The sequence below is a fragment of the Nannospalax galili genome, unplaced genomic scaffold (assembly GCF_000622305.1).
Source record: "Nannospalax galili isolate Female #2095 unplaced genomic scaffold, S.galili_v1.0 scaffold654, whole genome shotgun sequence".
NCBI classification, from domain to species: Eukaryota; Metazoa; Chordata; class Mammalia; order Rodentia; family Spalacidae; genus Nannospalax; species Nannospalax galili.
This window is the reverse complement of record NW_008335971.1, coordinates 2,691,449-2,709,120: the sequence shown is the minus strand read 5'-3', so window position 1 is coordinate 2,709,120 and position 17,672 is coordinate 2,691,449. Positions and strand designations below refer to the sequence as shown.

The window sequence follows — 17,672 nt, the reverse complement described above, 5'->3', positions numbered from 1 at the left end:
GAGCATTGGTTGCCCTTAGAAAAGATTCTCAGGGGCAGGTTTGCCACCAGAAATACTTATTTTCTCACTTCTTTAGTCTTGTTCCTTTAATTTCCATTTCTCCTTATTTGAATTATCATAACAAACAAAATTAGGAAAGAAAAGTGCACAGTAAAGAATGTAAAGAAATAAAAGAGAGTTGGGGCCTGGACGTCCTTCTCCCATAACTTCTCCTTGCCTGTGAACACCTTTTAAGACTGACTGAGTGCCCGACTTGGCCTTGAGTTGAGCTTGCTAAATCATGCTACACCCATCCCCCTACTTTGGTACCATCTGCAGCCCCTCCCACTGATCCAGGGCCAAGCTTTTCTACTGGATAGTAGGGGCATGGACTGCCTCACCCCACAGCCTCTCCTAGCTTGTTCAGAGCTTTTGAGACTGAGACCACAGTACTTGACTTTTGGGGTGAGTTGGACAATTTGCACTAGCCACGCCTATCCCCCTGCTTTGGGACCATCAACAGTCCTTACCACTGCTCCAGCTCTTAAGCCTCCCTGCTGATTAGAAGGGATCAGCACATTCTTTCCCCATCTCCTCTCCTTGGACTTTTGCACTATCCTTCTGATACTACTGAATGGCTCTAAGCCAGACCTGCTTTGTTTTCCTAGAGCTTTCCTGCTAACCTGACTGGAGCCATCTGGTCCCCCCAATATAAAATCAAAAGAGAGAACCTGAAGCCTAGACAGACCAGCTTTTCATACCCAATCACTACCACCAGAACATATACACACCAAACTCTGGTGCACCCAATTTCATAAAAACAGTACTATAGAACTTTAAGAAACATATTAACACCAACTCAGTAATATTGGGAGATTTCAATAATACTCCACTATGTCCAATAGACAGGTTCAATAGGCAAAAAATAAAGAGAGACATATGAATTTAATCTACCATACATCAAATGGATCTAACAGACATATACCAAATATTCCAACCAAGCACCAAAGAATAGACTTTCTATTCAGCAGCCCATGAAAATTTCTCTAAAATTAAACACATATTGGGCCACAAAACAAACTTCAACAAATACAAAACATTTGAAATAATTCCATACATTCTATTGGGTCACAACATAATAGGGCTTAAAATAAACAACAAGACATTCTACTAACTAGATATAAACTCATGAATATTCCAACAAACTCCTTAATGATGAATGGATCAAAGAAGAAATTAATAAAGAAATAAAAGTATTCCTGAAATTAAACTAAAATGATTATAAAATACAGCAAAACATCCGGGACACTTTAAAGGATGTCCCAAGAGGGAAGCTTATAAATCTAAGTGTCTACACTAGAACATCAGAAAGAGCACAAACAAATGACTTAGTAGTTCAACTCAAGACTCTAGAAAGGCAAGAATAAATGAAACTCAATCCCAACAGATAAGAAGAAATAAAAATATCAGAGCATAAATTAATGAAAGAGAAACAAAGAAAACAATACAAAAAATCAATGAATCTAAGAACTGGTTCTTTGAAAAGATAAACTAGAGTTGTTGGTGAGGGTAGCCCAAGAGACTCCCAAAATTACACAGGCTATTGCCAGAGCCCTCGATTGCCTCCCAGAACTTGAAGATAAGATTCTATTGCTGAAGACAGGACTTACTTTGGGCACAGGACTTAGATCAATGGAGCTGGAACTGACCTGGAACTTACCTTCTGGAAGGCTACCTTTCATAATTTTGGAAGACACAATGCAAACTGGTAAGCAAGAACAGCAATAAATGGTCCAACCCCAGCTTCAAAACCTAATAACCACAACGACTGGCAGAGCAAACTATATTGATTGCAATAGTGGCACTTTTGTCTTAATGGTAATCAACAGCTATGTAACTGGACTTAAAGCTTGCTCAATGGGAGGGAACTCATGTTTGATACTGTAAAGATAACCAAATATACATGGCTGGAGAGGTCATTGTTGGTAGAAGTTTATCACAAATGTAATTTCTTACTACCTGCTAAGTATGAATGGTTATATTTACAGACAAGTAAGCCAGTCACCATGCATCAAAGAAGATTCTTTTGCAAAAGGTGGAGAACTATTACAGAGTTCTACACGTGGTCACATACAGAGAATAAGTGTCTGTGAGATACCCAACCCTAAGTGACACATCTACAGTGGAAATTTTATACTTAAGGCTCAGGGAACATAGTGGAACAAGGGGTAGAATGAATACTAATCCAATCCATCTCTCAGCTGTTATCAACAAAGATTCCCCTCATGGAACAGAGGGCAATGAACACAATAGGCCACAATGTCCAAAGCATAGGGAATAAGAATCTATAGAATATGCATCCCTGGACAGGATTCCTATATTATGCTTCACCTACCCATGGCTCAGGGACCACTGAGGAAGAGGGGGTGGAAAGATTGTAAGAGCCAGGGGAGGAGATGCATGATTATATGGAAACAGATTCTTATAGGCTCCTTAGACCTTGCTCATATAAATCCACAGCAATTGTGTCAGTAGGCACAAGACTCTTGCAAATTCAAGAAGACAAACTCCCAGTATAGAACTGGAGAAATGGGCAGCAGGTCCCAACTTTAGCAAAAGAACTCTTGGCAACTGATTACCCCTGGGTGAGGAAGAGCTGATCTTCTTTAAAGGAGTGACCCTAGATAGACTACCTAGACCCCAATAGATGAGCTTGTACTGAGGGATGTCTGGGTACATTAACTTGAGTCATTAGGCCTTAACACAAATGACAGTGCATGAGATCTGATGGGGTGGGTTATTAGGGGCCTGGATAGGTAACGATGTATAAAGATGATTAAGATTTTTTGTATGAAATGCACAAAAATTCAATAAAAATATACATTAAAAAAGAATTAAAATAAAATAAAGTAGGCAAAAGAAGGAGGGAAAAAGGGAATACTGAAGACAGCCACTGGTTATTGCTGCCTATGTCATGTCTTAAGGGAGAACTTAAGCCCTTGATGATGACATGGTCTGTTCAAATATACATCTGAAAGTGCACTATCTTATTTGAAATTACTCAATTGGAATATTGTTAATTTGGCCCAACAATTAGGCTTATAGCGTTTTATATTTTATTTGCAACAGCCCTCAAGAATTGAACACACTAAACTGTTACCTGAAAAAATTAATTTACCTTAATGTAGAATAGATTATTAGAAACTTTCCCAGGGTATGGCTCCTAGAATTTTTTTTCCATAGGAAGTCTATGGAGATTGCCAGTGTGTGGCCAGTTGGGTGGATATTGATGGGCACGGATACCCTACTATGAAAAGGTCATTATCTTCAAAGTGTAGAGCTGACTAGGTGGAATTTTTGAAAAGTTAGATGGCCCTGGTTGTACCAAGTAAGGAAGACAGGATTGCCAAAGGAAGAAAAAGTCTCCTACAAAGAGACTTCATACTTTGTGTGGGCTTCATGGGCCTTTATAAACTGTATGTTCATCTAGCAAATTATTTTTCAATAAATGTTATTCATTATATCAATTGAAAATTAAATGTTTTAAAGGATAAAAATAAGGTATATTTTTAAAATATAAAAAGTGACTAAGTTTTCTCACAATTTTTTTTTACCATGTCACTGCAAAGGATACTTGAATCAATAGAAAGAGAATTCACTATAAGTTACAGAGTAAATTCAACTACAGATTACAAAGTATTTTACGTACCTTAAATTCTGTTGCTTCATATAATGTGTACTGTCCATAATACCAACTTTCTCCATAATTTCCTTCCCTTTGGAAAATTGTTTTCACCACATTTTTGTCACTGATGACATGAATGCTTAAGTTATAAACATTTTCACCATACATGTAATACCTAATTTGTGAAAAAGCAAAGACGTTTGGTCTCTTACACCTTGAAGTAAATTCATTTTATTTCCTTTTAAATCTTTTATTGTATTTGTATTATCTTTTTTAATTTTGGAGGTTACTGGGGGAAAGTGGTGGGTCTACCAATATTTTGTTTTTCTATCAATTGAAAAAGAAACAACGCATGCACTAAGATTACAGCTAACATCTTAGTGAAATTGAGCCTGGTGGCCTTTGAAAGGCATTAATAATCATTTTTAAAAATGTGTTTAAAAGTTTCCCAGGAGATTGGGGCTCAAGAGATTTTATCAGTGGTTAAGAACACTGGTTGTTCTTGCAGAATACCTGGGTTCTAATCCCAGCACCCACATGGCAGCTAAAAACGGTCTGTACCTCCAGTCTCAGGGGATCCGACAGGCTCTTCTACCTCTGTGGGCACTGAATGACATGAATGCACTTCACTACATGAAGGTAATACATGCATACACATAAAATAAATATAATGAATAAAATTTTAAAAATGTTTCCCAGGAGAAACTAAGGAACTGATAAGAAACATACCAGAAACTTAGGCAGACTGGCTCCAATGTGGAGTCTAGAGGAAGGCTAAAAAGCCCCACTCTTTCCCTTCTCCATCCTTGCCCAGTTGGTGTAGAGATGTAAAATCCTACAAAAGTAACCAAGAGATTTACTTGTTTAAAGGCAACAAACCTTTAATACAAGACATTAGGAAATACACTTTTATACATTGGACAGGATACTAGACTTGAATCTAGAAAGCAGAACATCTGCTGTAATAAGTTGTTGTTTAGGAAAATTATTCCTCAACTCTCTCTTCTGCTTTAATTCCAATTTTCTATATATTTAAATAAATTAAAATCTTACAGAAAATCAGCACAAGACCGACTGCATTTAGACATTCTGTTGGGCTAACTCATATGATACACAAATATTCATGTACATATTTTAGGGAAGAATTAAGCATTTCAGGAAAAAAAAACCCCACCAGTGTTACATCCTATTGACTATATTGCATACCTTTAAAAAGGAAGTTGTCTGATTTTATAAGAGCTTAAAGTTGCTATTTCTTGAAATGATAACTAGTCACATCATAGAGGGGCAGGCAGTATGCTAATCCATATAAAGCTTTTGACATAACACAAGACACTGTATAAAGTGTGGTCTAGTCTAGAATTCATTATTACAGCCAATGATTTATGTCATTCCAAGTGTCTGAAGTATAGTTAGGTAAGATCATCTGGATCACTTTTTTAGGAGAATTTATTTTATTCTTAGCTTGCTACTCATATATTAAAACAAGAAGCAGGAATCATATAGCAAACTATGAGATGAAGCAAATGAAATATTGGATTAATCTAATTTGATTGCAATGCATATTTTATAAAATGTTGAAGTTCTGTATTTGCTTGAAATCAATATTTTCTCTCCTGTGCCTTCTAACAGAAAAATATAGGCAATGTTGCATATAAAATTCAAGCACATTCGTGTGTAACATGCAGAGTGAGAATAAGATATTAAGAAAAGAAATAACAGTAGAATTGCCTATAAACACATATTATAGACCAGCGAGAAAAAATATTGAGAATAAATGAGTGTTTTGTCAAGGTGAAATCATGGTCAAATGGCTTATGTATGTAATATATGCACATTCATTCAAATTGGATTATGAAATGTAAGCTTAAAATAAATGTGTTTAAGAATTTGTACTAGTAACACATTACTCATTTTTATATATGCTGTACTGTTTCATGAATGCTTATTTTCACTACTTAGTGTTCACTTGTACAGTGCAGTGAAAAAGAACAGCTTCACATAACAGTGGTCCCAGAATCCACTCTCTAAAATGCTCACATCCAAATGCGTTTTGAGGCAATCTTACTTTTAGTTGCTTAGGACATGTGAGAAGAAGAAATAATTATGGAAATGCTCAAACTGCTTGGAAATGTTTCTAGTTAGCTAAAATTGTGTATTACCATGACACATCATATTGTGGTTTACATCTGGACGAATTTACAATCCATTAGTTATAACTTGAAATATATTGCATCTCTTATTTACTCATTAAGCAGTAACATGTTTGGAAACTTTTGATATAGTTAAAATATGAGTTCATATCCACATAAAACAAAATTGATTACAGAAATTATAGTAATTTTAAAATTTTTAATAGATATAGATATCATGAGTATTAAGGAACACTTTAAAATATACTATATTAAATTATTATCTATGTCAGCTAAATTATTCAGCTAACAAAAGATGAAAAAAGTCTCTACAAAATTATGAATTCTGAAAGTAGAGTATACAATTTACCTAAAATTTAGTCTAAATACCCAATTGTTCTTTAATTTTGTCTATGACATTTTGTCTACATTGGTCCCTTGACTTATTTACCACTTAAGATGCAACAAGAATCATCTGATTCTCATGCATTGTGTTTCCTTTTAACATGATTAGAACTTTTCTCTTTTTTGAAGATTAACCTTTTATTCACACAGTTTTTCTAACATTTATCTCTGGGACAGTTAGACATAAGATGTATTTGTTATCTTTACAAATGTTCAAGGATTGCTAGCATGACACTTCTAAATCTCAAAATGAGTCACCATTTTTGGCTTCAAAAAATCCAATGTGGTTCTATTCCTTTCCTCTACAGCCTCAACAATTACAATCTAGCCTACCCCAAACCTGCTCCCTGCTGGCCTTGGACCCAGGAACACTCCAATTCCTCTGCTTCAGATCTCTGGACTAGCTTTCTAACTTAAACTAGTTAAATCACCTAATACAGATTGCTAAATCCCTCCTCAGGTAGTTCCCACCACCATTTCCCCTGGCTCCTGATATGCCTGACAGACCAGCCCACCTAAGACTCTGGCAAGTTAGATCCTGGCTACCACACCTCTATTTCATTCCTCCACAGCCAAAACACACTACCCCACCCCCACTCTATCCCTTGACAACTTTTGACCCAGGCATGCTCAAATTCCTCTGCCTCAGATCATTGGATTAGCTTCCTAACCCAGACCAGCTAACACCCCTAGGATAGATTGCTAAATCCCTCCTCAGGTGGTCCCTACCCCCATCTTCCCTTGGCTCCTGATTGGCCGGAAAGACTGACCCACCTAAGACTCTTGAAAACCAACTGAGCTATATAAACAATATAAACAGAACCAAAATTCAATAAAAAATTGGAGAAAAGAAGATCCTACTGGACACACAACAAGCAAAGACCATCCATATGCCCAAATGGCATCATGAAAACATAAATAATATGAAAAACCAAGAGAATATGTCCCCAGGAAGACCACCACTAGTCCCTCAGAAGTGTGCGACAATGAGAATCACCCTGAAGAACTCCAGGGCACAGAATTTTAAAGAACAGTCATAAACACCACCAAAGAACTTAAAGAAAATATATACAAACAACTGAAAGAACTCTAAGAGGATGCACATAAACCTGTGATGGAAGCTCAAGAATATACAAATATGTGGCTTAATGAAATATCAAAAATAATTCAGGGCCTGAAAAGTGAATTTACAAAAGAAATAGAAATATTGAAGAAAACCCAAAACGAAATGATCATGGAATTGAAAAACTCAATAAATAAATAGGAGACAACAGGAGAAAGCTTCATAAGTAGAATAAAAGAAACATAAACCAGAAAAACAGAATATCAAGAGTGAATGACAAAGTTAAAGATCTGAACTCCTTAAGCAAAGACTATGTAAAATTAAAACAACAGCAACAATAACAACAACAACAACAACAACACAGGTATGGAATATGCAGGAAATGTGGGACAACATGAAAAGACCAAATCTATGCATCATAGGCATACAGGAAGAGGAATCTCAGACCAATAGCTTTGACCAGATCTTCAACAGGAAGAAAAAAAGAAATAAAAGAAGGAGTTTTCTTATAGAAAAAAACTTCCCTAAATTAAGGAATTACCTTTACAGATTTAAGCACATAGAGCACAAATTATAAATGACATGAACAGAAACTCTCCATGTCATATCATGGAAAAAACATTAAATGTCCAGAATAAAGAAAGGGTACTGAAAGTTCCTCGAGAAAAACAACAAATTATGTATAAAGGAAAACCCATCAGACCTACAACTGCTTTTTCAATGCAAACTATGAAAACCAGAAGAGCCTGGACCAAAGTAGTCTCAGTTCTAAAGAACCATGGATGCCAACCCCAAATACTTTATCCAGCAAAACTGTCTATCATTGTTGAAGGGGAACAGAAAATTTTCCATTTCACCAATAGGGTGAAAGAACTCACGTCCACCAAACCACCACTAAAGAGAATATTCAAAGTAAAACAAAGAACTGAAGACAAGAATGAGTATACCTAAGAGGTTACAAAAAGGAAACAAAGAAAGGTATAAAAATGGAAACACAAAATAGAGTCACAAACACAGAGAAGTTAAAATGATAGTAGCCAATGCACATTTTTCAGTAATAACACTAAACATCAATGGTCTCAATGCTCCTGTCAAAAGACACAGTCTAGTAGAATGAATCAAGAAAGAAAACTCATATTTTTGTTGTCTTCAAAAACCTTATCTCTTCTTATTTATGAGAGGTCATGGAAAAAAATATTCCAAGCAAATGGCTCTAAGTAGCAGCAGGTGTGAGAATTATAATATTTGACAAAATAGACTTCAAAGTAAAACTCATCAGAAGAGAAAAGAGGGTCACTTAATTTTAATCAAAGGAACAATTGAACCAGAAGATATTACAATCATGAGCATATATGCACTGAACTCTGGTGCATACAATTTCATAAAAATCAGTATTCCAGGACTATAAAATACAGACTATCCCCAACTCAGTAATATTAGGTGACTTCAATACCCACTATCTTCAATAGATAGGTCAACTGGACAAAGAATATATGGAGAGACATTTGAATTAAATTATATCTTACATGAAATGGATCTAACAGACCTACTGAATATTCTGAGTATTCCACCCAACCACCAAAGAATGCAGCTTCTACTCAGCAGTCCATGCAAGTTTTTCTTAAATTAACCACATTCTGGGACACAAAATAAATCTGAACAAATACAAAAAAAAAAAAAAAGAAAGAAATAATTCCATGCTTTCTATCAGGCCACAATGAAATAAAGCTCGTAATCAATAACAAAAGAAACTCTAATAACTACACAGACACATGATACTTTTCCTTGCTCAATCCACAGCAGGAACATGTTGGCTTCACACCCTGAAAGCCACTGCTGATATAAAGCACAGCTCTTCCTCCAATAGGAACAAGACTTTATTCTGAGCCAAATATGAATGACCGTGACCTGGGAACATAGATTCAAGTTACCTCGAATGACATGACTGTAGAAGAGGTTACAAACATTTATAGTCAAACAACAAAGATGTCAGAAATCAATGCATTTACTAGAGAGATTGGCAGGAACATCAGATAGAAAGATTAAACAACCCACTTCTTAATGATGAGTGGGTCACAAAAGAAATAAAGAAATTAAAGTATTCCTGAACTAAATGAAAATGAGAATACAACACAACGAAACCTCTGTGACACTTTAAAAGCAGTCCTCAGAGGAAATTTTATAGCTCTTAGTACCTACACTAGAAAACCATGTAAATGACTTAACACAATGACTCAAGACTCTGGAAAGACAAGAACAAACCAACCCCAAGCATAGTTGGTAAGGAGAAATAACAAAAATCAGAGCAGAAATTAATGAAATAGAAACAAAGAAAACTACAAAAAGTAAATGAATCTAAGAATTGGTTCTCTGAAAAGTTAAACAAGATAGATCCTTACTTAACCCAGTTAGCCAAAAGAGAGAGAGAGCAAACCCAAATTAACAAAATCAGAGGTGAAAGGGGAAACATTACAACAAACAAAAAAACTATACTCCATTAAATTTGAAAATCTTAAAGAAATGGAGGAATTTCTAATGTCATAGACACGGCAAAAGTTAAACCAAGAAGAGATAAACAGCTTAAATAGACCCATAACAAATATTGCGAAAATGACCATGCTACCAAAACCAATTTGTAGATTCAGTGCAATGTCAATCAAAATACAACATTCTTCACAGAGCTAGAAAAAAATCATCCTAAAATTCATATGGAATTACAATAGAAGCAAAACATCCAAAGAACAATGGTGAGGGGATCATCATAACAGATCTCAGATTATATTACAGAGCTATAGTTATAAAAACAGCATGGTACTGCCACAAAAAATAGAAACATAGATTAATGGAACACAATAGAAGACCCAAACATCATGACATGCAATTTCATCCACCTGATATTTAACAAAGGTGTCAAGAACACACAATAGAGGAAAGACAGTATCTTCAACAAACAGTGCTGTGGAAGAATGAACTTGGACCCTTATGTTTCACTCTGCACAAAAGTCAACTCCAAATGGATCAACAACCTCAATATAAAACCTAAAACTCTGAACCTGCTAGAAGAACATATAAGCAGCACCATGAAAGATATGCGCATAGGAAAGGACTTTCTAAATCAGACACCAGCTCCTTAGATATTATGGCCACAAATCAATAAATGGGACCTCATTAAACTACAGTTTCTGAACAGCAAAAGAAACAAGAAAGGAAGTGAAGAGCAAACCACTTAGTGGGAGAAACTCTTTACAAGCTACCCATAACAGAGGATTAATAATCAGAATATACAAAGAACTCAAAAACAAAGAAACAAGAAAATTAACAACCCAATAAAAGAATGGGATTTAGACCTGAGCTGAGAGTTCTCAAATGAAGAAACAAAAATGACTAAGAAACACATTAAAAGTGCTCAACGTTCTTAGTAATTAGAGAAATGCAAATCAAAACCACTTTAAGATTCCATCTTACCCCAGTAAGACTGGCTAAGATCAAGAGAATAAAAGACTCTAAATATTGGCAAGGACGTGGAGAAAGGGAAATTTTCTCATGCATTCACTGCTGGTGGGAGTGCAAACTCATGCAACCACTATGGAAAGCAGTGTGGAGAACTCTCAAAAAACTAAAAATGAATCTAACATATGATCTGGTAATACCACTCTTTGGCATATACCCAAAGGCATCATCCTACTTTAGAGATACCTGTTCATCTATTTGTTGCTGCTGTCTTCAAATAGCTAAGAAATGAAAACAATCTAAATGTCCCTCAGATGACAAAGTGATAATGAAGATGTGGTATATTTACACAATGGAGCTCTACTTGGCAGTAAGAAAAGATGAAATTATTAAATTTGCCAGTAAATAGATGGACCTAGACTGTTACACTCAGTGAAGTAATAAACTCAGAAAAGCAAGCGAGGTATGCTCTCCCTCATCTATGGATCATAACATCAATCCCTTATATGTGAATATATATCCTGGTGTTACCCCAAGTTCTGGGAAAATGGAAAGGAAACACAAAGGTAAAGGAAAAGAGAGAATCCATATGAGGGGGATAGTAGGGAACAGATGTTACTAGGGGGATGGGAAGTGGGGAAAGTGGGCATATTAGCATGGGGCCATAGTGGGGGAGGAAGGAATTCAGGAGGAGAGTGGCTGGAGGAAGATCTTATGGGGGGAGGGGAGGGATAATGGGGGCTCTTGGACTGGGGAGGGAGGAGGGAAGTCGGATGAGGGCAGAGAGTAAAGATGAATAAATCTTTGGTGGCTAGGGAAGCCAGAGGGAAATATGTTGCCTCCAACCCCCCCCTGAGAAATACCCATATGGTATCTGAACATTGGTGCATATGTATACCTGGGGGCTGTATGGCAAGTCACACAGTGCCAGACAGTAGACTCCTCGCTTCAGTGATTGGTCATAGTACTCTAAGAAACTCCCAAATAAAATAGGCTATTGCCAGAGCTCTTGGTTATCTCCCAGAACTGGAAGATAAGTCCAATAGCTGAAGACAGAAAATACTTAGGACACAGAACTGGAGCAATAGAGAAAGAACTAACCTGGAAGCCGTCTCCCTGAAGTTTAACTCTTATAGTTCTAGAGAATGTTATGCAAGCTGCTAAAGGAGAAAATCAATCAATGGTCCAACCCAGTCCTAAAACCTTATAACCATAATGACTGGCACAGTAAACTATCTCTTTTGGTACAGCAGAACAATTGTTATCTGGGGAGTAATCAACAGCTATCCATTTGAATTTAAACCTTCTCAATGGAAATGAACTCATGGGTGGCACTCTAAACACCATCAAATGCACATAGCTGGAGAGGTCATAGATCCTAGAAGACCCTGTTGCTGTCATAGCTCTAGACAAATAAAATTTCTTACTATATGCTAAATATGGATCCTTATACTTATAGACAAGCATACCATATACCACTCATCAAGAAGCAACTTTTTGCAACAGATGGAGGCTACTGCAGAATCTCACAACCAGTCATACACAGAGAATATATGTCTGAGAGATGTCCAGTCCTAGGTGACATATCTACAGTTGAATTTCTACTCCTAAGGCTCAAGGAACATAGTGGAACAGCGAGTAGAAAGAAAGCTAGTGGATCCTTCAACTTCACCAGTGGAGCTTCCTTTATCAAGAGTGTGATGCACATGGACGAGCACAACTGGACAAGTTTTAATGAATAAGAGACTGCAGAGTATGTCTCCCTGGATAGGATTTCTATATTAAACGTCACCCACCCACAGCTCAGGGACCATTGCTGAAGAGGGCAGATTTTTAAGAGTCAGGGCTGGTTCATGAACATAGGGAGTGGAAGCTTGCACATGTGAATTAGTGGCAACGATGGCACTGGGCAGTGGGCCCGTACCAACTCAATCAGACAAGGGCCCAGATTGGAGCAAGGGAAATGTGCAGTGGGCTTGCCATAGTCTGGGAAGTACTGGAGATTAATTACTTTTGGGTAAGGGGGCCATCTCTAGATAGGTTGACTAGACCCCAGTGGATAATTTTGTATTGAAGGACGTCTGTGTACAAATGCTTGACTGAATAGGACTTAACATGTATACCAAAATACATAAGGTCCATTGAGGTTGGATGGTTGGTGTCATGGATCAGGGAGGGTGTCTTAATTTGATTAAGAACTGTTATATGAAATGTACAAAAGCACAATATTTTTTTAAAAATTGAATATGGTAAAACGTAAATCTGTAACTGCATGTGATGAACACTCAGTTATAAATCCAGTTGGTATTCAGAGTGAGATATCAGCCACTTTTACAATATTTTTATTAAAGTATATCATGGTGTAGAAGAGGAAATCACAATACTAGGACTGATAGTGTAAGTCAAAACACCATTTTGCCATTTATTTCCAAGCGTGCCTCACTGTAAGATGTTCTGTAAACCAGGGATTCTACATTATCTAGAGCAATGCTTGATACTGCTTCCTTATGTTTAATGTGATGGTTCATCTCTGAAGATCTTCTCTATTTTTCTTAATCAAGTACAAGTTCACTCTATCTGGATTTTTGTCTGGCTAAGTTTCCATGGGAGTTGTGCATGTATTGCTGAAGACAGAATATATTTTGGAGACAGGACTTGGAGCACTGGAGCTGGAGCTGACATGGAAGCCGCCTCCCCTGAACACTAGCTCTCATAGTTTTGGAGAACACTATGCAAGCTGGTAAGGGAGAACATAAATTGATGCTCCAACCCTACCTTCAAGTCCTAAAAACCACATCAATGACCGTCACAGCAAATGACATTGGTGCAGTAGTGGCATTTTTATCTTGGGGGTAATCAACATCTACCTAATTGGCCTTAAAACCTACTCAGTGGGAGCAAGCTCATGTCCAGTACTGTTAACCCAACCAAATACACATAGCAGAAGAGGTCATAGATCTTAGAGAAAACCCCAAGGCTCTCATTTGCCCCTAGGCAAATGTGATTTCTTACTGTGTGAAAAATATGGATACTTAAATTTATAGACAAGTATCCCAGTCACCACTCATCAAAGTAGTTACTTTTTCAATAGACAGATTATTACAGAGTTACACCACTGGTCACATACAGATTGTCTGTACATCTCCCAAACCAAAGTGGCACATATTTGATACAACCTCTAGACCTAAGACTCACAGAACGAGGGATGAAGAGAACATTATAATGTATCTTTCAATTCTCAGCAATGAAGTTCCCTCATGCAACAGAGAGCTAGGAACACAAAAGATCACAAATGACTAAAACACAGAGAATAAGAGTCTGCAGAGTGTGGGCCCTTGGACAGGATTCCTATACTGAGGTCCACCCACCCAGGGGGCCACCCACCCAGGGCTCAGGGACCACTGCGGAAGAGAGAGTGGAAAGTTTGTAAGAGCCAGGGAGGAGGTGTGTGACCATACAGAAATGGTCCTACAGGCACCAGGGACCCTTCTCAAACAAACCTATTATTTTTTTAATGTACATATATGTATATGTGCTTAGTTGTGTATGAGTGTTCATGTTTGTTCAGGTACATGTGTGTGGATACATGCATATGCAAGCCAGAGGTCAACCTTGATGTTTCACCTCAGGAGCTGTTCCTTTTTATTTTTTCTACAGGGTCTCCTACTGACTGACCAGGGGGGTCCCAGGGATCTTCCAGTATCTGCTTCCCCAGCTATTGGATTGCAAATGCTGCTACCATCCTGGCTTTTTAACCAGTGCTGAGGATTAAATTCAGGGCTGCATGCTTGCCTGGAGAACTTTTCTCACTAATCCCCACTCCCCAACACTGCTGTATATTATTTTTTTAAACTTTCAGAATTTTTGAAAATTTCTGTCATTTTGTTCATTTTTGTGTTATTAAATATATTCTTGTTATACCAATTTGACTTATCTTCACAGTTATTAAAATTATACACAAAAGGAATGATTAGTCATTTTTCATAACCATAAGGAATTTCTATGTTTAAATACTATCTTTTGAAATTATTTAGTTTCTGAAAATGTGTTCAAGAACTCTTGAAATAACTTCAGAATTAGCTTAAAGCCAGGAAAATGAATACATTTGGCTAATTTAAGCACAGTGAACGTCTTTACTGAATCATTGGATTTTCTTACCCCATTCTTCTGTCACTTTTCATGCTCATCTTTCTATGAAATGAACGCAAACTCTCTCCAGCGAATATCCTAATTAAGGATATAAATGATTGGCATGTATTGACGCTTATGTGGACAGCAGAGTCAGAGAAATGTTTGTGCATTCTGGAAAATTGGAAGTCCCTTAGAAAAGAGGCTGATAGAAGTGACTTTGTAACTCTTGTGTGTGTGTGTGTGTGTGTGTGCATAAAAATAGCCGAATCTAGTAAATAAATAAATATTGAATGTTTTAATTTGGAGATTGGTCTAAATTCAGTCAGATTACATAAATATCAGAAAGTTCTATTATTTCCTAAAATATAATATTAAAAAGAGAAGAAATAAATGATTTTACTTTTTAAAGACTTTTTAGTTACCCTAAGTTTATTTGACAAGTCGAAGTGCAAATATCTAAAAGCATAATGTGTTTTTGAAAACCGAGCCAAACAGTTATTTTCCTCCTAAGGAAGCACTTAGATTAGTATCATGGACAATTTTTTTTCTTTTGAATACTTTTGTGATATGAAAAGAAAATAGTTGTAATATACTATGTGACACTTTTGCCAGACATTTTCCTCACATTTGTATTGCATAGTACTGAATTTAACGTTTATAAGATTCCTCTAATGTCCAACCTTGCTTTCTAGAACAGTGAACTGAGGTAGACAACAAAGAAAGATAATTTACCTCATTGGGACGTCAGAGATTTGAACCTAGCTAAGACTCCAGGGTCTGCATTTCATTGTATTTAGTTCTACAGCACCGCTGCCTTTTAAAGCATTAGAAACAGTTACAATTCTATTGAAAAGAAGAGGAAAGGAACATTTCTACACACACTCTCCTTCCCTTTTGTGACACTCCTACATTTCTGAGGTCTTCCTATCTTACTAACCCCATTTGCTACAAGTGTTCTGAACAAATAGACCTCTCTGAGTTGTCAAGTGACTGCCCCTTATCAGTACCATCATCTCCTCATTCCTTTTGCTTCTAAGAGGTACAAAGAAATCCTGAGAGTTGGCAACGATATGATTTAGAAGCTGTGTATTCACCAATAAGGAGTTCTTGGAAGGTCTAGAAAAAGTGAAGTTGCTTAGATGTTCTTCCCTACAGCAATTCTAATTCAAAGTTTATCTGCTCCATTTAGACTCTGGCCATTTAAAGTGAAGGGGAAGAACAAAAGAACTGCACTGATAAGAAGACAGCAGGGGAGATTAATTCTCTTTCCTTTCAGATTCAGTGTGTTCTGACACATAAAAAGGTCAATTGGAAGAAAAATGCCCCTAAGGGTGAATGACTGGTAGATTATGAAATCACAGGCTTGAGTGTTGGAGAAGATCTATCAAACCTCACCATCACCCTCATTACTTCCTGCCTCTGGTGTGCTCTGACCTGCTCTACCTTGTCTAATTTTAAAGAACTCCTGCTAGATAACTTTCTCCTGAGACTCCATTTCCCTCCCAACTATTTAAAATTTCCTCTTGACATTCAAACTTTTACATGTTGGCCAGTTTCATATTTCTTTAGTTATTTAAACTGTTTGCAAGCTGAAATCATTTTTCTCCTGTATTGTACTTAGGCTTTTCAAATATCAATGGGATTATTTTATCTCTCATTATGATGACATAAAAGTAGAAAATGATAATTTGAACATCAAAGATTTCAAATACATAAAAAGTATCTGTCATAGTCAATAGATAGTAATGGTTATCTGTACTTTGCTCTAACTCTTGTTCAAGTCTGGTACAGAAATTTCATTTTTTTTAACATAATAGGGAAAAAATGATCTCATTATTTGACTGCTTCAATCTGTCTTTAGAGGACCAGAGTAATTATGACCTAAGTTTTAGTCTTCATCTGGGCAGGTTAGTAATTTAACCAGGTGGGCTCAAGCCCTGGGAAATAATTTATCTCAAGCCTTATAATATAGAAGAATATTCATGTCATATTTTCAATATTAATTTTTTTCTTATGGTATCTTTCATCAATGCAGAGCATTTATGCATATGTTTATAAGGGGAATTTATTTTTCATTTATATCTGGTAATTGCTAGTTACTAATACATAATAATGACTAGTAACTACTGTTATTCCTTTCAGATTATATGCAGAATCTCACTCCATCTGCTCTCTGATTTGGCTCCCATCTTCTCTGGGTCAGTGGACAGCCATTCAGTGGTCTCCCTCCCTTCATCTGCCTTTCTACAAGCTGGTCTGAGCCTTCCAGTTAGCATGACTTCTAACACTTCTCTGCTCATGAACTGCAACCTGATCCTGATACTCAGTATGAAAGGGTCATGGAAGTCACCTCATATACATCTTACTGTTCTCCTCACTTCACTCCAACCTAGTTGACCTACTGACTTTTCCTCAGAAAGGACAAGCATGCTCTCCTTTTCTCAATTTTAGCTGTCTTTGCTCCCTCTGTCTAGTATAAGATATGTATAGGTAATTAATATCTATTACCATTTTATTCATGTCACTTTTCAATGACATATAAAGTGATTGTTCTAATTTAATTAGCACTTTTTCTCCTGCTTCCCCTTTCAAGGCTTTATATTTTCCCAGAATCCTCATGTAATGTACCAAATGGCTCTTCATATATATCACCTTTTTAATTTTTAGTGGAATATATACATGAATGAAATTAGAACATATAATTTATTTTGTCCATAGATGTATTCTGAGATTCTTGACTATGTCTTGAGTAAGGCCAAGGGCTCCAGAAATGAATCAAAGAATAAGTAGAAAGCAACATTGGTCATTACTGTAAAAATATACTAAA

General features: G+C 36.6%; 1 protein-coding gene across 2 annotated transcripts in view; it reads right to left on the bottom strand.

Moving 5' to 3' along the window:
- The window catches only part of Tmprss15 (transmembrane serine protease 15), a 136,938-nt gene that overhangs the window by 71,667 nt on the left and 47,599 nt on the right, over positions 1-17,672 (bottom strand). For both annotated transcript variants that reach the window (XM_008830796.1, XM_008830795.1), the window contains 2 exons: positions 4,394-4,499; positions 3,689-3,839 (listed from right to left, as the gene is read on the bottom strand). In XM_008830796.1, coding sequence (XP_008829018.1) covers positions 3,689-3,839; positions 4,394-4,499 — 257 coding nt within the window. The remainder of the gene's footprint in view (positions 1-3,688; positions 3,840-4,393; positions 4,500-17,672) is intronic.